This window comes from Sesamum indicum, linkage group LG3 (genome assembly GCF_026168435.1).
Source record: "Sesamum indicum cultivar Baizhima isolate 11 linkage group LG3, ASM2616843v1, whole genome shotgun sequence".
Taxonomy (NCBI): Eukaryota; Viridiplantae; Streptophyta; class Magnoliopsida; order Lamiales; family Pedaliaceae; genus Sesamum; species Sesamum indicum.
Window position 1 is genome coordinate 27,971,949 of NC_142659.1, and position 23,501 is coordinate 27,995,449.

Consider the following 23,501-nt stretch of genomic DNA (forward strand, 5'->3'; position numbering starts at 1 on the left):
AGTTGAGAGTCATCCAGCAAACCTAATGATCTACTTCTCTTTTCTCAGGGCCCTTACATTAGTCTGGATGAGGTAGCAATCTCGAACCGCCTGAAAGCTTATTGCATCTATCTAGGTAGGTTACATGAATTTTGACCCGGATCATTAATGACCATTTTACCATCGAAATTCACTGAATAGTACTGCTGCTACTACTACTACTAATAATAATAATAATGATAATAACAACAACAACAATAATAATGTATTGTATTGTCTATTAAATTTTGAAAATAACAACTAATTATATAAGATTTTTTTTTATCATTCATTTAGTGAAGAATAATCTTATCATTCATTTAATACGATGCTCGAAGTAAACAGGACCTAAGTAAACAACTTATAATTAATTCAGAACTTTTTTTTATCATTTATTTAATCTCATTTAATAAAGTGAGGGGATAATTATACTCCCATCACGAGGTTTGGCGTAATAATACATAAACTCTGTGTAATGTGAAAAATTACATCTAGCACCCTTGATATTTGCTTTCGTTTAGCAAATAAGTCTCTTCATTAGTCAAAATTCACCGAATTTGTTGATATAACAAAAAAATTAAAAAAAATATATATTTATCTCCAATTGATTTATCACTTATTTATTGCGGATCAAATAAATATTTTTATGATCAAATTATTATCATACATTTTTACGAGTTAATGAATGTGAGAAGATATATCTTAACCATTAAGAGGTAGTTTAGTAAAAAAAAGTTATTTGACATACAAAAGTAGTAATAAGTTAATCAAAAATAAATATTAATTTTTGATCAAATTTTTTACTAATATCAACAAATAACAAACTAATAAATATTGATTAATAAAAAAATTTATTTATTAAACTAAAGCAAATCAGATAATTTTAAAAATTTAAAAAAATTTATATATAATCAAACCATACGCAACGAAGGGGATTGTAATTATGCCTGAAGTAAACGAGTCTTGGGAGTATTGCACCCACTCCAGAGAATACCTTCTGACATCGTTTTCTCAGACAGAAAATCAAAGGAGCTTTAGATAATAGATCTCCATTAGTAACCCAAGGCAAAGAAACAATGGAGCATCACACCACGACGAGCCGAGCCGAAGCCGAGCGCCTACTAGGCATCGCCGAGAAGCTCCTCCGCAATAAAGACTTCAGCGGTTGCAGAGACTTCGCCATTTTGGCGCAGGAAACGGAGCCGTTACTCGAGGGCTGCGACCAGATCTTAGCCGTCGCCGAGGTCCTTCTGGCTGCCGACAACAAGCGGCTCGCCAACAACCAGCCGGACTGGTACTCTGTTCTCCAAGTGCCTCAACGCACCGACGAAGCCGAGCTGATTAAGAAGCAGTACCGGCGGCTCGCCCTCCTCCTCCACCCTGACAAGAACAAATTCCCCTTTTCCGACTCGGCTTTCCGGCTGGTGGCCGATTCGTGGGCCGTTCTCTCCGATCCGGCCAAGAAAACCGCCTACGACAACGAGGTCGTCGCCCGTTTCACGAAGGTGGATCTCGTCGCCATGAAGAAACAGCAGCAGCAGCAGCAATCGAATCAGCAGAAGAAGCAGCAGCGGCCCGCGGAAGAAAATTCGCATGACAAATTGCCCGTTCGCCGTAGCTCTAGGAGTGGTGGTGGTGATGGCGGCGCCGCCGCCGGAGGGGTGAAAGTGGACAAGAAAACGAGCGGCGGGAGTTCCGGGTGGTCGGGTAGTTTCTGGACGGCGTGCCCGTACTGTTACAATCTGTACGAGTATTCGAGGGCTTACGAGGGGTGTTGTTTGAGGTGTGAGAATGAGAATTGCAAGAGGGCTTTTACTGGCACGGAGATTCTGTCGATGCCGCCGATTGTGCCGGGGAGGGAGGCGTATTATTGCTGTTGGGGTTTTTTTCCAATGGGGTTTGTGGCGGGGAATGTGGAGGGGGGAAATGGCTTTCCGAAATGGATGCCGCCCATGTTTGGGGGTGGTGGTCCAGCGGCAGTACCGGACCATCGGGGAGCCCCACCTGAGAATGTTCGAACCCCGGCCCGAGCTCCGGCCCCGGCTCCCGCTCCTGCTCCAAAGGCGACCGCCGCCCCTGTCTCCGCCTCTTCAGAGAAACGGAAGAGGGGCAGGCCTAGAAAGAATTTTTAGGTTGGTTGGTGATGAAAGTTGGACGGATTGATTAGGCCTTTGTGTAGATTGAATGAAGAAGGGTTTTGTTCAGTCTGTCCAGGGGAAAGAATTGCAGTTTCTGACAACATATGTTTAGTTTCTGATGTAGAATTCTGGCGTTCTTGCTTTGTAATGTAGTAGTTGTAATGCCTTATTTTCTTCGGAGCTGTGGTTTTGTTGATGACATAATTTTTGATTCCCAAGTAATATATGCTCCCAAAACTATTCGAAGCTTCAGCTCGATTTTTCATATGTTTCATTCCGCGTCTCTTCATCTCGCATCTCGGTTATCAGCACGAATCATGAATGATTCTTTGGTTGCGACGAAATCAGATTGCAGTTATCTCCCGCAGGGACACTCTGTTGGTTGTAATGGAACCAAATTACATGATCATATTGGTTGTGATAGAACCAAATGCCATGCAGTGGACGAAGATGATGAACGGTTTGGTGGTTGTAATGGAAAAAAATTACATGATCATTTCGACTGTAATGGAACCAAATGCGAAGCCAATGTGGATGAGGGCACATTCCACTCCGAGGCAGATGCTTCCTTCTGCAGATAAACTTCATCCAGGTATCTTTTTGTTCGTGTTAATGTGTAATGAACCGAATGCTTTTGGTGGTTGTAATAAAATAAAATTAACGATCATTTTGGCTGTAATGGAACCAAAAGACATGCCAGTGGATGAGGGCGTATTCCCCTCTGGCATAGGTTTCCTCATATAAATAAACTTCATAGGGGTATCTTTTTATTATTGTTATGGTTCATACTGTTTGGCATTTTGGTAACGGATTTATACAATGGAAATCCAAAAACCCATGGTTGAAGGGAAACTCGTCCTTAAAGTTGCCAAACTTGAGGGAGGATTTGTGCAAGAATTGTGAATGGAGTACAACGTTTCTAGGACAAATTTCACATCATCTTGAAACAACATTCTGGGCACCTTGTCTCTGATATGGGCCGTGGGTATGCATATTGTTGATTGAAACTGATACAAGTTTGTAGCGATTCATGGCAAAATTACCTAATCATGTTGCAAATATTGTTATTGTATGTGTTATCCTATTGATTGTTTTTTTTATCTGCACATCAATTACATGACAAGTACAATCTAACTAAATACATGTCATGTGCACTTAATTCACAATTGATACGACGAAATTTCCAAGGCACAAAAATGGGTAAAAGTGGTTGCCCCTAAACTCTATAATTTAGGATTAGCAGGTATGAATCAGGAAAAAAAATTTGTTCGAAATGTTTTGATAATTATAGTCATACTTATCTTGTGATTAATTAATCCTTTTAAATAATACGTCAATCATATTATAAGTGTATATCGGAATATGATTGTTCTCAACCTATTCAGTCGCTCATACCTTGAAGTATAGTAACAAACTTAATCCTGAGAATAATATATTACCTCTTAAATTATCACAAAATCTCGTTCATGTAACAAAAAGTTCGCGACTAATTCGAACCTATATTAATAAGAACTCCATTATATTTTATAGAAGTAACACATTTTGTCTATCAATTTTTTTACAAGTTATATAAAACTTGTATAAATGTTTTTGAAGTACAATCATAGGACAAGTGTATATACAATTCAGATATAGCATACACAAGAGTGAAGTGAATTGGCCTGAAAATGATGGGGATTTTGTTCCTTAGATTGGACATAGGCCTGAAAATCTTTTCCTTAGCTACTAAAACAACTTGTCCAAAAACCATACTGGGCCTGCCCAAAAACTTCGGTTGTCCAAAGAATACAAACCATTTATATACAAACAAAAAAAAAAAAAAAGGAAATCTTGAAATATCTAGAAAATCTTATGTAATGTAGTGTCATTGTTGCAGCCACAATCCATGTGTTTGTAGTCCCTATGTCCAAATCTAAATCTTGAATTTATTACAGTGTGCACCAAAAAAAATAAAAAAAAGGGATTTTAGAGTTATTTTGATATTATAGGACTCTATTTTTTTTTTACAATAACTTTCATAAAATAATTAAATTGTCAGATCTATATATAATAGTAAATAATTATTTTGTTTGATTTCAAAATATACAAAATAAAAAATAGTTATGGATCTATATTGAATAAAATAATATGAAATATTATACAAAAAATTTAAAAATTTGAAGCTTTTAATTTAACATTTTGACAGAGTGAATTGACTTATGGTACCAAAAACTCAATTTAACATTTAATTGATTCATATTTAATCAAACTCAATTTGAACAAAAACTTATGGTACCAAAAATAACTTATTAGTGTAACTAATAATAGCTTAATCTAACGGTTAAAATTGAAGTCCCATAAATAAATCAGAAATTATAAATTTAAGTTTCAACAAACGTGTGAATATTTATTTTATTTAATACAAATATTTTTGATTGACATATTACTCGGTCTATTATGGAATTGACGAAGTATTTTTGCAGAAAACAAGAATAACTTCCTAGTGTGAGGCTAAGGCAACGTCAAGGTTTTATTCCGCGCGAGATGCTCGAGGTGGCATGTGGGCTTGTAGCGGCTTTCACAAAATTCAAGACTCGTTAAGTCCCTCCAAAGGACAGATCCGTCCCACGCCCGATCCCAAATTCAATGCGCTGGACCAATTATATTTTTTTTCTTTCTTTTCTTTTTTTTTAATTTTCAATTTTTCAATTTTTAATAACAGCTAATGAGTTAATGTGAAATTAAAATTGGGTAAATCATAAGGTTGAGATTTCGTAATTAAAAAAAAATTATCTTATTGTAGATACTTGTTTATTTTGATAATAAATTTTTATTTATTTGACTGATGTTGTATGCATGCATTCTTTCAAAGTTCTGTAGTGTGACTTATTGCTTGTTTTGATAAAAGTCTAGTAAATTTGTTCTACGGAAACACATTATTGGAGAGATAAAGCCTTAGATTTTATTAGTCGTGCAAGCTTTTTGTGTATGGCCAACGCGCAACATATATCGGCATCATCAATCTCTTGAGTAAGCAACTTGGGATGGACGCATGACATAAATTGTCTGAGAGGCTCGGAATGTGCATGTGGCTTATAAACTCCTCATTTGCAACTGATGTGGGATGCATACCAGCATCATCAGTATTTCAAATAAGGGGTTCAAGACAAACACATGACATCCTTCCTACAGACGACGCAAACCAACCAATGGCCTCTTCTAACTGAAGTCTTGCAAATTTGTCTCTGAAAAGCACACCACCAGATCGCAAACTCTTCATCTACAATCAACACCAAACACATATCAATATCACCAATCTTTATATTTAAATCTTAAAAACAATGCAATGAACTGGATTGACTATAAAAAAGACTTCAACGGTCTTAAATAGATTCGTTCCGTTAATTGCAGTACCATCTAATCCTCTATAATTTAATAATTGGTAGCATCATTAAGATCACTTGGACTCAGAAAATTGTAGACCATGTTGAAGTTTGTGTATATATATATATATATTTGTGATTTTCCGTGATGCAGTGAAGGTAAAGGCAGTGGGCATGTTTCTTAAGAATCTACCATGTGGCAGATGTCACATGCCCATCAAATCTCTTCCCCCCCTTCCATTTTTATAAGAGCTGCTTTATTTTATACTACTTATATAATATTTAATTGTTTCTTGTCCACCTAATTGCTACCAAATATAGTACGGTGCAAAGGAAAAAAATTAAATTAGTAGGGTTCCTATTTTCATCAAAGTGGTTCTTTATTTAATTCAATCTTATAATATTGGGTATGAATCAATCATACATAAACTAGTTGATTCTTGAATTGTGTATGTTTAGAAAATAAAATAAAGTTAATTGGGCTAATGGATTTAGTCTGGAGAGTGGAATTAAGGTTTCATAACTGTCAGACAACACCGTTCATACTGATGAAATCAATTCATTTATGTATGAATTGCTCGCATGAGTATAAGTCTTAACTACTTAAAATTATGGTTGAACTCGAGAAGAAAATGTAGGAGATGAGAACTATATTTTGTGCAGTTATATTACAACGAGGGACGATAAAAAAAGTATATATTACAATGAGAACACATTAGTTTTCCTTTTGTGAAAAAAAAAAAAGAAAAGATATTGGTTTGAATCGTCCGCCACAATTTAAAATTATTGTAAAGTATTTAAAATATTGAATTAATTATACCGTACCTAATGTGGGGTTATCTCAAGGTCTAGACAATTTACACAAATACTCACAACTATTCTATATATTAATCACAGAACATATCAAAATACGCTCCAACCCGACATGTGCCCGAATATGTACGTATTGGTTTTGACCGTAACAAATTATTCATGGATCAACAGTTGGTGTGAAATGATACAGATTGGGATACCCATACAACTTTTGACACCTTATATTCTCTTACGACCCTTCACATTTCTCATTTTGCACACTTAAGTATCATATGATTATTACCGGACCCCTTCCCTATACAATTCTTACGATTTTTTGTCTTATAAATCACATTTCAAAATTCCTGATTTACCTAAACAGATTTCAATCGTTTTTTTATTTAAATTGAAGCTTTACAAACGTACTAAATTCAGACACTCATTAATACTAATAGTAAATATATATTACACTCATATGACATAATTTATATTATCTATTGAAAAAAAAAAAAAAGAAAGAAGATATTCCTTTCCTTGGGACTATAATATGAGTTTTGGATCCCTTAAGAATTTTATAAAACTTTGGAATGTGTAATTTTTTTTTAATAAAAAGCCGAATAAAGTAGTGTGAGGAGTGGGGACCCCTTCCTGCATTAGTATTTCATTAACTTATGTAAAGTCTATTAGTAGCAAGGAAAAAGCACATCTATAGGTGGAATATCAATAGGCATCCCCATTTGGGGTATTACAATCATTGCTTTTATTTTATATTTTATTATTATTATATAATTGGTGGTTAGCTACTTGCTAATTCCATTAATGCATTGGGCACACATTTTCAAGACCATATGCCATAAATTATTAGGGTTATACATATTTTTTTAAGCCCTGAAATATTTCTACAGTAACGTTAATTTTTCTCGAACGAGAAGGGCATTTTCATGAATTTGTACCTTCCCTGCAAGCTGCCGTATAGCCTCATCTCCTTCCAGTGCCTCCTGACAAGAAGCATCGGTTCTCCAAGTTTTCAAATCAGACACGTGTTTGGACTTGATTGACTGTAATTCTCTGCGACAGATAATTTATATTATTTTTTGGGATGAAAATTTTATAAGTAGCAAATCAAATAAGTTGTTGACTTTAGGTAGGATTATTAACTCTAATCTGAATAATTATTAAAAAAAATAAAAAAGGATATTCCTTTTAAATTCTTATTGGATTGGAAAACATATGTCTACTTCCAGCTTTTAAAAAAATTCAAGTGCTTTTAATTTGCCCAACTACTGTCACATTGATCCTGAGTCAGCCCACCAATCAGGAATGCGATTTTAAAAAATAAGCAACTCTTTGTCTCACGCAAAAACGACTATTCCCTCTTCGCTTGCGCCTTAAGCGCCTGAATTCCGATTGCATCAAATTATTAAATCCGCGTCTTTAATTAAATATGTTAAAATCGCTATTATGGTAACACACACACTGATAGGTTCAGTGAAGCTTTGCCCATGTCGGGGAAAAAGGCTCATTTTTCAAGTTTCTTGCAATTTTGGGGTTTTGGATTTAGGTGTAATATTTGACTATTTGTAATAATCAAAAATAAGTTTATTGATCACACCAATCTTTTTTAATCAAATTATTTTTGTATATCTTCATATGATAATAGATATATATAAGAGATATATCTTCATTTTTTTAAGGATATTTTAGTTATAAAATATTTTTTTGACCTGCAGTACATGAGTAATAATTCAATTAGGGGTAGAAATGAATTTTCATTCAAATTTCTGCTATTATCAGCAAACTCAACAAATATTGACCAACGAATGGAACTATTTGTTAGACAAAAACAAACATCAGGGCTACCAAATATAGTTTTTCAAAACTCATAAAATTTATGTGTAAATACACCAAACTTTAAAGAAAGACAGTATAATTATTCCTTGGCTATTAGTAACGGTTAAAAATAAGTTTACCAGCAATTTTTATTTATAAATGTTACTTTTGAACTATTTGATATAAACTAATCTAAGTCAAAAGTGATAAGTAATTTTTACAACGTATTAATAAAATGTAAATATTAAGTTTGTTTTTTTACTTTTATTCTCAAATAATCACCGCTTTCACCTCTTCGAAATTTACAATTATTTATAGGTCCAAACCCCCCTAAAAATGAGAAGAGAGCAAGAATACGTATTTGTCCTATTAAAACAAAAGGTGCATGTCACTAAGCACGCTTTTATTTATCCAACACTATTGCTTGGAGTATCTAAACACACGGGATCCACTTATCCTGCGTGTGATTGGTCCAAATGAACCTCAAATTAAGTCAAAATCCACATTAAACAAATCTATTTTATACTTTTTTTTAATTATAAATATAATTATAATTATATTATTTTGCTGCTGCTTTTAATAGTTTTATCCTCACTAATGCTCTCCATTAGCTATAAGTGGACCACAATATGCACCTCTTATTATTATTTTTATTCATTTCCTTTTTTCTTTTTGTTTTTTCGTATGACACATTTTGTTTGTTTGAGTCTGAGTAAAAAAAAATATATTTTTAAAGTATTCGGGATGCTAACTTTCACTTCTGAACTGCTAGAAAAAGTATTTTTAAATCAAAAGCTAAAAGCACCTTAGGGTGCTTTTTGTTGCTTTGACTTTTTCGTAAATACATTCAACTTTATTTTGTACTACTTTACCCCTATTATAATAATTTTAATTCGAGCTTACTCTTTTAAAAAAAAATATTTTCAAATTTTTTCATCTAAAGTTGATGTTACTCTATAATTTAACATATTTAAGATTTTATAATTTTTATTTTTATGTTATCTGATACTATTCTAATGAAAATTTAAATTAAATCTCTATGATTAATTAACAAAAAAATATATAATTTTGCACCTTAAAAGTATTTTTTTAGAGCCAGAAGTTGAATATATATATTTTTTAAAGTTATGGCAAACACTCTCTAAACAAATTACAATAACTTATATAAAGTGAGACAAATATCCACGTGGAAGTTCCATGGCACACAAATCCATGATCTCAAATTTGTTCTTGACACGCTTGTTATGTGTTCATAAGTATTTGAAAGTTGAAATAAGAATGAAAATGAAAACATTAATTATATATGAATAATCGTGGGAGTATCAGTGATGTTTAAGGTTGAGGTTTCATAAATAAGTTCAAAATTATGGGTTTAAGTCCCACCAGACGTGCAGGTACTTGTAATGTGAATTTATTGTAATGAGTATTTATTTCACTTAATGTGAATTTATTATAGTATCAATAATTCAATTTATTGTAATGCAAGTTTAGTGATCGAATTGATATATTTGTCAATTTATTAATATTGATATAATTATGTATTTGTTGTTTTTATCAAAAGTTGGAGGGAGAAAAAATAGTCGGAATTGAAGAAAAAGTGAAAAAAGAAAAAAACCATTGAAAATATAGTTATTAACATACCAAATACACGAGACTATATTTAGATTGACGGACTACAATTTGAGAGAGCCAAAAAAATTTAAAATTTTATTAATATTCAATAGGGGAGTAATTTACTTTATTTTTTGAAATATATGGGGTAATTTGCTAATTCTTTTTCACGGGTTTTTGCCCATTTCATATAACACAAGGAGGTAAATCGCATTTAACCCCTATAAAAAAAAAAACTCTGCCATCATAATTTGTATTAATACTTTAATACATGAAGTTCAGTATATATAAATAAAAGATCAAATGACATAATTATATATAAGATAAAAATAAATATTTATTAAAAAAATGAAGATAATAGTAGAGAAAAATAAAAATTGAAAAGTAGTTATGAAGATATAGAAGACGGCCGTTAAAAGATGTTTGCTAACTAAAAATAGTATAGTGGAAAAGATGAGTGATTGTGATGCATACATACATACATAACCTATATCTTAATTCATTGAATATAGTCATCAATAATAATAATAATAATAATCCCATGCAACATCCCACGGATTTCTCGCCTAATTTTTATTTTTTTAAAAAAAATAATTTTTTGACTTTTTCTACAAAAATCGTTTTTTTAAAAGCGAAAACTTTCGCAAACAATTTCTTAGTACTGAGAGTTGAAGCGCACTCGATAAGCTTGCGTGCAATAATTTATAATTTTATTTTAATTTAATTAAATAAAAAAATTGGAGATAAAATAAATAATTAATTCAAAATTGAACTAATATTATATGCATGAATATCAAAATTATTTTAATATATATATTTAAACTTATTTTAGTTAATAAATATATCGTCAACAAAAATAATTATTTTTGGAGCTTTCAAAGTGGTCCAACTCCCTGATGCACAGCAGCAGCAGCCAGACGTGGTCTAGGGTTTTGTAATCTGATTTTTCTATTCCTATATTATCTTCTTCTCTTTTACCCATTCTCACATTCCAATATAAAGGGAAAAATAAGAAAATAATAATAGTAAGCGATAATTATACCCTCATTTCTCAAATTTTCTTTGAATTATACATAAATTCTTTGTAAGTTATAAAATTAAATATAATACTCCTGATAAACATCTAACAAATAAAGTCACTCTTTAGCCCCAAAATTCACCGAATTATTTGATATTAGTCAAAAAGTTGAATGAAAATCTATATTTACTCTCCAGTGATTTATTACTGAACTATGACAGGTCAATTTTTTTTTCTACCAAACCACCCTTATACATCTTCACATATTAATACATCTAAAGAGGTATATATTCGCCTTTATAAATGTATTTTGGTTAGAAATATTTTTTTTTATTAGCAATAAATGACTAATAAGTTAATTGGAGGTAAACTATGAATTTTTATTAAAAAAATTTAATAATATTAGTAAATTCGGTGAATTTTGTCTAACGGATGGATATATTTATTGGACAGAAATAAACATAAAGGATACTAAATGTATTTTTCAAACCACATGAGATTTATGTGTAATTACACTAATTTTTAAAGAGAGCGGTGTAATTATCGTTAATAATAATAATAAAAAATTGCCAACGATATTTGGTCCAGTTGGTGAAATTAAAATTCTATGAGTATAAGATGATGATGTTATTTGTTTTTAATGGTAGTTATTAATTTACTTTGATAATAATTATTTAATTATAAAAATATACATAACTAATATATTTGTTATTGTAATTATAATTAATAGTGATTGAGATTATGATATAGTTGTCCTCAATTTATTAAAAAACAAAAGATGACTAAATAACTCAAAACTAAGTTTTGTCGCGCGCAATAAGCAATTATGCAAAAGTTACTTAGTTATATGATTAATGATTTGTTATATCAATTATATAATAAATATAATATATTCATAAAAACGGCATACATTTCGTGATATAATTTATTCTGTAATTTAGAATAAATTAAAATAAATTTTAATGAGATTTAGCATAATTATAAATAATCTTTCGGTGTTTGAAAAATTATTAATACCCCTCGATATTTGATAAAATTACACACATGTCATGATATATACATAAGTAACATAAAAATATCAAGCATATATTACACTGTATATTATATAAATAATTAAATACATATTGTTGAGAAAAAAAAAATGTCACAACAACATACAATGTATCTGAAAAACATACAGTGCATGAAAAACAAGATTTGAATGAATTTTCACCAGCCTGATGTTAACTTGTCCTTCAATGTGAGGAATATCAGGTGATCTTAATTTGCAACCACTAAATTGGATTTGAAAATCTATGTTGTATATAATTCATTGTATATAATTCATCAACAATCTTTTCGTGTCACGGTCTGTTAAGACAACTATTTTATTTATATATATATATAGTTAAATTCATTTTGACCCCTTGTGATATATCAAAATATCAAAAATATCCCTATGAAATTTTTAATATAAAAAATCATCCTTGTGTTATGAATAAATAATCACACCGCCCCCTGGTCAATTTGAACCTATTTTTTTAGAAACAATGACTAAAATACCCTTTAAGTCAACGGTCAAACTAAGTTTATTTATATATAATTATTTTGATTTATAATATATATAATTTATAATCATTAAAATATATTTATAATATATATAATTATTATTTTTTATAAAAAAAATTCAAAATAAAAGTTATAACCCCCAACCCCCATCGTCTTCCCCGATCGAAACCACCGGCCTGCCTCCCCCCCTCCCTAATTTTCTTTCCCAGCAACCCTCTTCCCCCCACCCCCACCCCCTCCCCTTCTCTCAGCCGACGGCCGTCGCCCATGGGTGAGGAGGGCCCTGCCCTCCTCTTCAGCAGCGGCGGCGGCGCTGCTAATATTTTTTTTAAATAAATAATTTTTAATTAATTAATTAAAGTTATATTGTGTTATATAAATAATTAAATAATTATTAATATAAAATAATATTTATTATTAATAAATATATAATATTTTTAATTAAATAATCATTATATAAAATAATATTTTATTATTAATAAATATATAATATTATATACATTAGATGTGAGAGAAGGGCAAAAATGTCAAAAAAAAAGGCATTTTTATAACAAATTCGCAATCAAAGGCGCGTGTAGGTCAATTTCTGTACGGAGGGGGTTTTTTGAACTTTATTTTATATCATATGGGGAGTATTCGATACTTTAATTTTCATAAGGGATTTTTTAAACATTCCTATTATCACAGGGGGGTCTCTGGATTTTTCCCTATATATATACATATTTTTTTTTTCCAACTCTGACTTCTTTCTTTCTTTTTTCTCATATTTTTTTCTTTTACGCAAACGTCTCTATTGTTTCATTTTATTAGAAATATTTATTTATCTTTTAAAAAATTTATTATTCGAGTATTATGCACACACAATGAATGTGCCACACCGTTTTAGTATTAAAGTCTGGTGGATAGGATTTACATAAATAGGCTTGTTAAAGGGTAGGGTATCAAAAAATAACCTTCGTCCATACCCTACCTAGACCCATGAAATTAAATAAGTGGGTATGGGTAGGGTCTACTACCCTAAAATACTCATGGGTAAGGATAATAGATTAACCATAGGTATTGATATCGTCTAATGCCCAAAGATGTTCATTTATCCATTACTTTAAAATTGAATTTGTAAACTTTCAGTAAATCAATCAACTAAATTTATTTAATATTTTAAAAAAAATTAAATAGTATATAATTATTTCATTACAGATTTTATTTGTATTAATTATTTATTGAAATTTTGACCGAATATGCTGGAGCTTTTCATATTGATTCGAAATCACTCAAAATTAGTTTTATGATCAAATTAAGCAAAATTTAACTTTTCATGTAATAAATAAAAAAAATATGGACGAAATGTAATTTAGTTAAAATTGAGTAATATACTGAATAAATCAAATTTATTTAAGTCAAATTATTAAAAATTCATCAAATTAAAGTTGAATGCAAATGCAAATTCAAATGATACTTGAGAGATTTAAATGAAAGTTAGATATATTATACTTAATTTCATTTATTTTTACCAACTCTTACATCTTCATTCTTATTTTGAATTTGTCTCGATTTCATAATCAATTAATATTACCGATGCATTATTTGAACAAGTTTAAGAATATTATTTAAAAAATATTGGGCTATCACTTGGGCAAAATCAAGTTCATTATTTAAATTTCAACAATGATCAATTTGCACATATTGAAATTTAATTAATTAATTTTATTTTATCGACCGACGGGTCATGAAAATTCATTAATAAGTTAATTTAGGAATAATTATTTGGCTTGGATGTAAATTTAAATAGGGTGAATAACAATTTTATCCCTCTGTGATATTGAAAATGAGCATATTACCTCCCTAAAAAAAAAATATAACAATTTACCACCTATACTTTTTAAAATGAAGTAATTTACCTCCTTATATAGGGAGGTAAATTGCTTCATTTTAAAAATCATAGAGTGGTAAATTATTGTATTTTAAAAAATATAGGGAGGTAAATCGCTATTTATTTTTTCATAAGTGGGTAATTTGCTCATTTACAATATCACAAGGGGGGTTGCTTGCATTTTTTCCAATTTAAATATATTGTAAAAGAGATAAAATTAGGTGGGTGTCAAATGGATAAGACTCAAACTCTACCAATTCTTCGGATATGATTTGGGTAAGACCCTTACAGGATAAGGTATGAGTAGGGTATGAAAAAAATATTATGGGTATCTGTTAGGTCCGGGTCCGAATAGGACAATACCCGCCCATTGAGAGGTCTATATGTAAACTACAGGTATTTGTCTGGTGTTTGTGGGTTTTAAAAATTTATTATTTTGCTAATATATATACAATGTGATTATTTATGGACGGATATTAATATTTTGATGAACTTGTATAATTATATTTTATAAAAGAAAAGGAATTTGGGCGTATTAGTTTGAAATATATATTATTTATGTAATAATTAAACTAGTAAATATCCCTTATATTTTTTTTCTCAGAAAATGATTAATAATATTTTTCATAAAATAAATAAATATCTGCAAAAATGACAAACTTAAAATAATAATAATATTTTTAATTGTAGAGTTCTGGATCTCTGTATCGACACACAGTTCAATAAGAAAGTAGAGACCAATAGAATTAAAAACGTGTTGTACATATGAGTCGCGTCTTACCTTAACTGGCGGTATTCACGTTAAAATATATTTGGATTCACTCGTTAGTTTAGAAAGTCGCGCTTTCCCAATTCGGATAGAGCACCGGCCCACATAATTGCACTTTTCATCACTTTCTTAACAGTGAAGCGCTTACAAGTTGCAACCCACGGGGCTCAGCTAACATACGCTTGGCAAGGTGGGTGTAGCCTTAAGCACTCAGTTACGTGTCTCGCTGACAGCTCCGTTAAAGTTGACGTGGGAAACAGAAGCGAAGGGTGCGCATGCGGACTCCAAGCGCACATTAGCTTGTCCCAATCCCATGTCGCATATATAGAAAACCTTGTTCCGCACCGATCCTTGTTTTGCTTCTGCCAGTGGGCGCTTATAAAATAGTCACCTAAAGCCCATCAGTCTGTTTTCTTGGTCTTCGCTTCCACCAATACAAATTATACTCTGCTCCCCGCTTGCATTTCTCTGTACACCAGACACGGATTAAACAATTCTTTTATACGGATTTATGTATTCATACAAACGTTATCTTTCTACTCATTTTTGTTGGCGTATATAAAAGTATTTTTGCTCTGTCTGAACGAGTATTTGTCTGGTGTTTCCTTCTTCTGTTGGGAAAAAGAGACAACCCTTATCCTGCTTTGCCTATAAAGTTTTGGCCCATATCCGTGTAAGTTTCATATTTCATCTTGTAATCATCCTCTGAGTGTGTATGTTTTGAAGTGTTTGTTTGTGGGCGGCGAGCGATCTTTTCTCGGTTCTTTGTTGAATTGATAATAGTTGGCCTAACAGTCTGCTATTACTGGAAAGCGAAAATGTGTTTTGGTTTCTTGGTCGCCGGCGGGAATCTGTTATCGTGTTGCTGTGTTCAGGGGAGCTGCAAGTTGTTGAATTTTGACGGGGATGTGTAGAGAGAGAAGAGAAGCAGATTGAAGAAAGCGTGTGTTTGTGTGAAGATTGTGTGGATAGTCAAATCACGTGATAAGAAAGAAAGATGCCGCATAGAACTACTTACTTTTTTCCGAGGCAATTTCCGGACCGCAATTTCAATGCGTCGTCAAAGTTGGTCGTAGATCACGAAAAGAAATTTGTTACAGATGATGGGAAGTTGGAGGGCCGTCAGCGCGAAGAGGTCACACTCAAAGCAGAAACTCATAAAGATGACAACATTTGTGTGTGTAAAGCTGATGATAGTTACAGTTATGGTGGTCTCTCTCATGGAGTCACGGGGGACAAGATTCACGGGAAGCAGTTGTCCGCCTTTGTAAAGTGGCTTTCCGACAAGAAAAAGAAAGAAAAACAACAGGGCCATGTTGTCGATCCCGTGAAGATCAGATTGTACGAGAACGATGATATTATTGAAGAGGAAGATGAAGTCACACAGCGACTTTTGCCGCCGCCTCCGCCGCCAGCGGACGCTGACCGGCGGCAAGATTCGCTGCGGCGGCTGCCGAGTAATGGGAGCAATTATAGTAACAGTGCGGATCACGTGCAAGGGAAGGAAAGGGCGTTCGAGAGGCAAACTTCGTTGCAGAGATTATCAAGCGGGGGGAGCACGAGCTATGCGGGGAGCTTAATCTCGGGGACTACTTTGGATGGGAACTGGACGTCAACGACTATCGGGATGCTCAAGGACTCCGGCGTAGTAAAGGAGGAGGAGGAGGAGGCGGCGGCCGAGGAGGGCCTTGGGCCCAGGGAAGATCCTGACGTTAATCGGAGGTATAAAGAGAGCTACTATTTGCAGTTAATGCTTGCCAAAAGGCTTACCGAACAGGCAACACTAGCCACTGAGCCTCTTCTTCTGCAAGAACGTAGAATTCTTGGTGGTTCTTCCGATGCTGAAACCGTCTCCTATCGTCTTTGGGTACGATATTTATGTCTAGTTTTGAGGTTCTGATCTCAAACTAACCTTAATAATGTGCAAGTTTAAATGGTGTGACCTCCATTGTCGTTTCAGGTCAGTGGTTGCTTGTCTTACACTGACAAAATCTCAGATGGGTTCTATAACATTTTGGGAATGAATCCATATGTCTGGCTGATGTGCAATGACATGGAGGAAGGTAGAAAGATGCCTTCATTAATGGCGCTTAAGACAGTCGAACCGGACGATACATCGCTTGAGGTGATATTGGTGGATCGACGTGGAGACTCGCAGCTGAGGGAGCTTGAAGATAAAGCTCAAGAGATATATTTCTCAGCGGAGAGTACTCTCGTTCTGGCCGAGAGACTTGGCCAACTCGTTGCTGTCTATATGGGGTAGATGTTGAACATAGTTGTTTGCTGTTTCTAATGTCGTATTTTTCTTCCTAATATTGTTAAGTTTGTCAAATTTAAGGGGATCTTTTTCTGTGGAGCAAGGTGACCTTAATCTTGGCTGGAAATTGGTCAACCAGAGATTAAAGGATTTCCACAAGTGCATCGTGATCCCAATAGGTAGCCTGTCTGTGGGACTTTGCAGGCACCGGGCTATACTTTTCAAGGTGAATACATATCCTCTTCACTACTTCTTGTCTGATTCAGGACGTACTTCCATGGGGATGCTCTAGATCTATATGGAAGTGGTAAAATATGTATAGGGTTTTATGGATTATGCGGCATTTTCAGTGATGGAACTTCAATTTGTTTATATCGTCAAAGACCAAGTTAGCTCTTAGTAATGTAGATTGGTTTAATTTGTTCAAGGTTAGTTGATCCTTGCTCTTCAAAGTCTTAGCACGCAGGTAGCAGCCGGTTCTTGCAGTTGAAATTATATAATATATATTAAGCAAAAGAGCCAACATGAAATTGAACATGTTCTCAACCGTAATTTGCTTTAGATTGGCTCTCTCCCACAGCAAACTTGGAGAAAATTTGAATCTAAGCTAAGATTAACAATTTTTTACATCATCTAATCTTCCGTACGGAGCTTATTTGGTTCTTGCTTTACTGTTGCATTTGCGACATAGTGACCCTTTTTCCTTTTTCTTTTTCGTGACAAATGTCAGCCAAATCACCTTTTCTTTCTTTGTTTCCATGTCTATGGGGCAGGAGAAGAGAGGGGTGTATTTTTCTTGGAACGAATGCTAGCAGATCCCATATGCATAGTTCAACATTATTTTTATTTGTGCACATTTTTGAATGAGATACTAATAAGCCTCATGTCTTTAATACTTTTAGATAAGGCTGACTTCTGTGTTCTTTTTCTCTGGCCCCCAGAAATTAGCAGACTACGTTGGTTTGCCTTGTCGGATTGCTCGAGGTTGCAAGTATTGTGTTTCTGACCATCGGTCTTCATGCCTTGTCAAAATTGAGGATGAAATGAAGCTTTCCAGGTAAGATGCTCTTTTAATCTGTGTTATCATTGTAGTGTGCTGCCCCCTATAAATTAAAAAAAAATGTTTCTTGACTATTGTTTGACGGGATTGCTTTGATTGTGTGAATCAGAAAGCTAGGCCATTATTGGTTCCCTCTTCCCATTTTCACAAGCTCTTATTCTTCTTAGTAATTGTACAAGTGTTGAAGCTTTAACTAGATAAGCGAAAAAATGAGAGTAACAAATGTGGTAAAGTATCAAATTACTCGGGCTCCGCTCTTATTTGGCTCAGTTAGAGCTAGTTTGACCTTGGTTAATTCAGTAATCAAATCAAGCGCAACCATAAGTTTAAGTTTGGTAAGAAATTCAAAGCAAGGTTTAGACACGCCCTAATTCATTTGAACACCAAGATTTAGCATTGAAACATAAAGTTGGATGAGCAGCTAAGTTATACACGTAATATTCATTTTGCAGTGGTTAATCCTACCTTTTTCTGCAGGGAATTTGTTGTTGATCTAGTTGGGCAACCAGGAAATGTCCACGGCCCAGATTCATCAATCAATGCAAGTTCACTTTCCTCTGTCCCATCACCATTTCAAGTATCACATCTAAAAGAATTTCAGCAAGATGTGAAGAATGAGATTGCAAATCAATCTCTGAACTCAAAATATGCATGTGGCAATAACATTCCTATATGTTCAGGTATGTTATACTTTTTATCCTCCGCAGTCTTTCATTCAAGTTCCATGTGATTAGCTATTAGCAGCAGACAATGATGGAAGTGATTAGAGATGGGCTTTGAATAGCATATAGAAAATTCTGTGGGAGAGTGGTACTAAGTATGGGATGCTTGTGTCGCTGATCAACTAAAGTTGGCACACTTGACTGACCCTGTCATCTCTTCTTTTATCTGGGAGAATGCACTAACGGAAATCTCCTTTTGATCAGTAACTGCAGCATATGATGAGTTTAATTATCACTTGCAATGATGTTGCGTTGTTTTTTTTCCTGTTCAGTGGTTATTGTTGGTAAACTTTGTGAGTCCTTGTTTATAAAAGATGAATCAACAAGAAGAGTCTTTGACTCCATCAAGGAGTTAATTTCATGCACGTCTCTTCAAGTAATGAACTAACTTGAAGGATTCATTTGCAGCAACTGGGGATGAAAAGAAGGATATTATTTTGGCGGAAAATGCAAAAGATGATGGCCGCTGGCCAGAGTTTTTTTATGTTACTGGTGCTGCAAAATCTAAGGATGACTATTCCCAATCAGGAGGTGATAAAATTATTATAAAACAGACTTACAAAAAGGAGATCGTTGTAGCTGGAAATATGGTTCAATCTCAAGCCAATAGACAACCTAAAGTAACCTTCTCCAAAGATTTGGAGACTAAGAATAAGTTTCACGATCACGGGCAACAACATTCTTCAGTCATTCCTAGATATCTGAATCTAGAGCCATCTCTCGCAATGGATTGGCTGGAGATCTCATGGGATGAGTTACACATTAAGGAACGTGTTGGTGCTGGTAATTTGTCTAATTCTGTTTAGTTGTAATTTCTTTTATTGGATGAGGCTGCCTTCTTGATCTATGTTTATGATACGCTTGTTTGTCCTTTTCCTGATAGGATCTTTTGGCACTGTGCATCGAGCTGAATGGCATGGATCGGTTAGTATTATAAGGCTCTGGATTTACTGACAAGGGCTGATTCCGTTAATATTTATTTAGGATGTTTGATTCTACTGAGATGAAATTATGATGCTTCTAACTAAGTGCATGATCTGATTAATGGTTCTGGTTTTCAACAAACACCGACACAACTAGATAAATACATAAGTAGATTCAAGAATAAGGAAAGAATGTATGCATGGCATGTGTAGGATCTCTTGTTTTAAGGTGCAAATTACATCTATGTCTATTAGGTTGACATGCAATAGATTTTGCCTGACTATGTTTTCTGCTTTATTGTCCAAATGTACTTCAGTCATTTTGCATCACCTATTTCATTCTATTTAAGTCTTCTTCTAACTAGCTTTGAACATTGGAATTTTGCATCACCTATTTCATTCTATTAAGTCTTCTTCTAATTAGCTTTGAACATTGGAATTTTGCATCACCTCTTTCATTCTATTTAAGTCTTCTTCTAACTAGCTATGGACATTGGAAGTTACTTTGTGCAAGGAATAGGTGAGTGTGAAAAAGGAATAGTATAAAAGCGAAATAGAATATAACTCACTTTCTTCCCAATTTCTATATAATTTCTTGGGACTTTGCTCTGCTTCTTTGTTTTGTGGTTAGAACATAATTCAACTGAAATACTTCTACTACTGCAGGATGTAGCAGTTAAGGTTTTAACCGTCCAGGATTTTCATGATGATCAATTGAAGGAGTTTCTAAGGGAGGTATGGATAGCATGCTTGAATGATTCTAATCGCAGGAGGCATTTCCCAAGTTGATTGTTTAGAGTTATATCCTTGGTTGTATGATAAGTGATGCAACAGAGGTCGTCTTTGTCGCTGAGAACATTGTGACATTGTTTATTAATTACCCTAGTTATCTTGAAGCTTATTGTAAATCTGTTCAACACTTGGCCCATCGGACAGCTTTATCTCAGCAGTCATATTACTTTCAAATATTCTTTCTTGAAATAGAAATAACATTATTAACTCTTTGTATAAATAGGTTTAACATATAATTGAAGGGGTACAAGCGAAGAAATCTGAAAATGCTATAATGAGTTTACACGATCATTTTATGTGTTTGACATTCATGTATGTTGTTGCTAGTCATATTGACATTCACTTTGTTTACCTCCTTACATATTACAATATTATTTAGCAACTTTCTCAAGGCTACATTATCTGAGTACACATGGATATGATTTCTACTCACATATCTGCTGCTTAGTTGTGAAATCTGTTAATCCAATTTTTTGTTGGTTGTGCTGTATAGTTGACCTATAATTTTCTAATTTATATCTTTCTGAAGGTTGCTATAATGAAACGAATCCGTCATCCAAATGTGGTTCTGTTCATGGGCGCTGTTACAAAACGTCCGCATCTATCTATAGTAACCGAGTATTTGCCAAGGTAAATGGTGGTCTTGTTCCCTACATCCTCAAACTGAATAATTGATATGGAGTGAGAATACATGTGTACTAATATGTACTTTTGGAATTCTGTGGAGCAGAGGTAGCCTGTTCCGACTGATACACAGGCCAGCTGCTGGAGAAATTTTAGACCAGAGGCGACGACTACGCATGGCTCTCGATGTGGTTCGTTTTTTGATTTTCATATATTTTCATCCCGCCATCCCCCCACCCCCCTTCTTCTTTTTCAGGTCAGCTAATTTTTTGGTATGCATGTCGTATATAGGCAAAAGGTGTCAATTACCTTCATCGGCTTACTCCGCCTATTGTCCACTGGGACCTAAAATCGCCGAATCTGTTGGTTGATAAAAATTGGAATGTGAAGGTAATTAATTCTCTTCTGCTACTCTTGAAGGTTACCTGCTCAAGTCTGTATCTGAATTTTTTTTACAACATGCATTAGGTATGCGATTTTGGTTTGTCACGTTTCAAAGCAAACACATTCATATCGTCGAAGTCTGTTGCTGGAACAGTAAGTCTCTCTCTTTCTCTTTCCCCTCATATATATATATATATATATATATATAGATGTGTGATGTATCTCTACCAATTTCCGACACAAATAGATAAACATTTACCTGCACATAGAGGAATACTTCTACAATTGCAAATATAGGTATAATTAGTACAAACATGATGGGAAAAAACTCTTATGGGAAATTTTTGTGAGTACATATGATTGCAGAAAATAAACTCTGATGCATGCCTACGGAAAATCAGCTATCGTGATCAAATATCCTTGCAGGTTGAACATTTTCTTGACAGTGCATCGATCAGCATGTAATGCTCTTCCTTTTAATTTCAGCCTGAGTGGATGGCCCCCGAATTTCTTCGTGGAGAGCCCTCCAATGAGAAATCTGATGTCTACAGTTTTGGAGTGATTTTGTGGGAGCTTGTCACTATGCAACAGCCTTGGAGCGGTCTCAGTCCTGCCCAGGTAGTTAAGCTTTAACTAGCATTTACGGAGTACTAGTTAATGTCGTGGACTTTGTTTTCATTTGAAAAGGATTGGAACTAATGAGGTCCTGGTTCTGGCAAATTCTTAGGTGGTCGGAGCCGTTGCTTTCCAGAATAGGAGACCTGCGATCCCACCAAACACGTCCCCGGTATTGGCATCTCTAATGGAGTCTTGCTGGGCTGAGTAAGGGCTTTGTTACCATTTTCTTTGTGAATAACTACACCGACACCAAACTATCTTAATCACCTCCCCCCACCCCCTCACCCCCCCCCCCCCCCCAAAAAAAAGAGTAGATGAAGGAAGGAGTTTTAAGAAATTATGCTGCACCTCCTGCCAAGAATTGTAAAGTTGAAGTTGTTTTTCGAACATGCTAACCTCAACGTTTCTTATTCTTAGTTTATAACTGTTTCTTACAACTTATCCAAAGCAGAAGTTATTGGAAACAGCCCCTTATCATATAAATCACGATTGCAAGTGCTGCAAGTCTAATTCTGGGCATTGCAAGCAAGTTGAAATCCTTGAATTTTTTCCTCATCATTTGTGTGACAAATAATGTGTGTCATTTGCAGTGACCCTGCACAGCGCCCATCGTTCAGTAACATAGTGGATACATTGAAGAAGTTGTTGAAATCACCGTTGCAAATGATACAAATGGGCAGTCCGTGAGGCATATCTTCGTTTGTTTTTGGTTTTGGGCGAGAGAAGAGGATGGTAGTAGCAAGTGTTTTTACTGAAGTTGCTGCATCACCTAGCGGGATAGGAATAGAGATGGGGATGGGGTTGGAGCCATACAGATAGTAGATACCAATAATTTCTGTTGTTTGAATTCAGGCATGAAATGAAACTAACTGTATGGTAATGTTGTGTGGAGCATATGGACCACTGGTGTGGTGTGCTGTGTAATAAAAGGGACAGGTTACTACTCACTACACAACACTTGTTGTCTACAACACCACTACACTACCTTCATTACCTGTTGCCTTTCTTGCAATGCTTTTTTATACATCATAGTTTTCTATATATTATTGTCTTTATTTTTATTTTTGCTTTTGTTTTGGTTTTGGTGAAGGAATATATTTAGTCAGTGTTGATAGGTATATATTTCGTTTCACATTTAACCCTTTTGTATCTTTTAATCACCAAG

General features: G+C 33.9%; 2 protein-coding genes across 3 annotated transcripts; both read left to right on the forward strand.

Moving 5' to 3' along the window:
- The first annotated feature begins 958 nt into the window (after window positions 1-958).
- Window positions 959-2,408, forward strand: LOC105159039 (Chaperone DnaJ-domain superfamily protein). Its single transcript, XM_011075971.3, has one exon. The coding sequence runs from the start codon at window positions 1,095-1,097 to the stop codon at window positions 2,148-2,150; it is 1,056 nt and encodes a 351-aa protein (XP_011074273.1). The 5' UTR covers window positions 959-1,094; the 3' UTR covers window positions 2,151-2,408.
- A 12,912-nt stretch (window positions 2,409-15,320) lies between these two features.
- Window positions 15,321-23,377, forward strand: LOC105159040 (Protein kinase superfamily protein). 2 transcript variants are annotated; one of them, XM_011075972.3, is made up of 15 exons: window positions 15,324-16,823; window positions 16,917-17,215; window positions 17,295-17,439; window positions 18,155-18,270; window positions 18,751-18,953; window positions 19,404-19,778; window positions 19,879-19,919; window positions 20,585-20,653; window positions 21,240-21,340; window positions 21,441-21,525; window positions 21,626-21,724; window positions 21,803-21,871; window positions 22,205-22,336; window positions 22,446-22,540; window positions 22,927-23,377. In XM_011075972.3, exons 1-15 carry the CDS (start codon window positions 15,954-15,956, stop codon window positions 23,021-23,023), a joined length of 2,796 nt encoding a protein of 931 aa, XP_011074274.2. In that variant the 5' UTR covers window positions 15,324-15,953; the 3' UTR covers window positions 23,024-23,377. The 2 variants fall into 2 exon arrangements, with proteins under 2 accessions (XP_011074275.2, XP_011074274.2); XM_011075973.3 differs by lacking the exons at window positions 22,446-22,540; window positions 22,927-23,377 and having other exon boundaries at window positions 15,321-16,823; window positions 22,145-22,286.
- The last annotated feature ends 124 nt before the right edge of the window (window positions 23,378-23,501 follow it).

What these genes read in the sequence shown, in the direction of transcription:
- LOC105159039 (XM_011075971.3), top strand. Translation starts at nt 1,095, where the DNA reads ATGGAGCATCACACCACGACGAGCCGAGCCGAAGCCGAGCGCCTACTA.
- LOC105159040 (XM_011075972.3), top strand. Translation starts at nt 15,954, where the DNA reads ATGCCGCATAGAACTACTTACTTTTTTCCGAGGCAATTTCCGGACCGC. An exon ending in CTCGTTGCTGTCTATATGGG is followed by an intron (nt 17,216 to 17,294) that starts GTAGATGTTGAA and finishes GTCAAATTTAAG; the next exon opens with GGGATCTTTTTCTGTGGAGC. An exon ending in ACCGGGCTATACTTTTCAAG is followed by an intron (nt 17,440 to 18,154) that starts GTGAATACATAT and finishes TCTGGCCCCCAG; the next exon opens with AAATTAGCAGACTACGTTGG.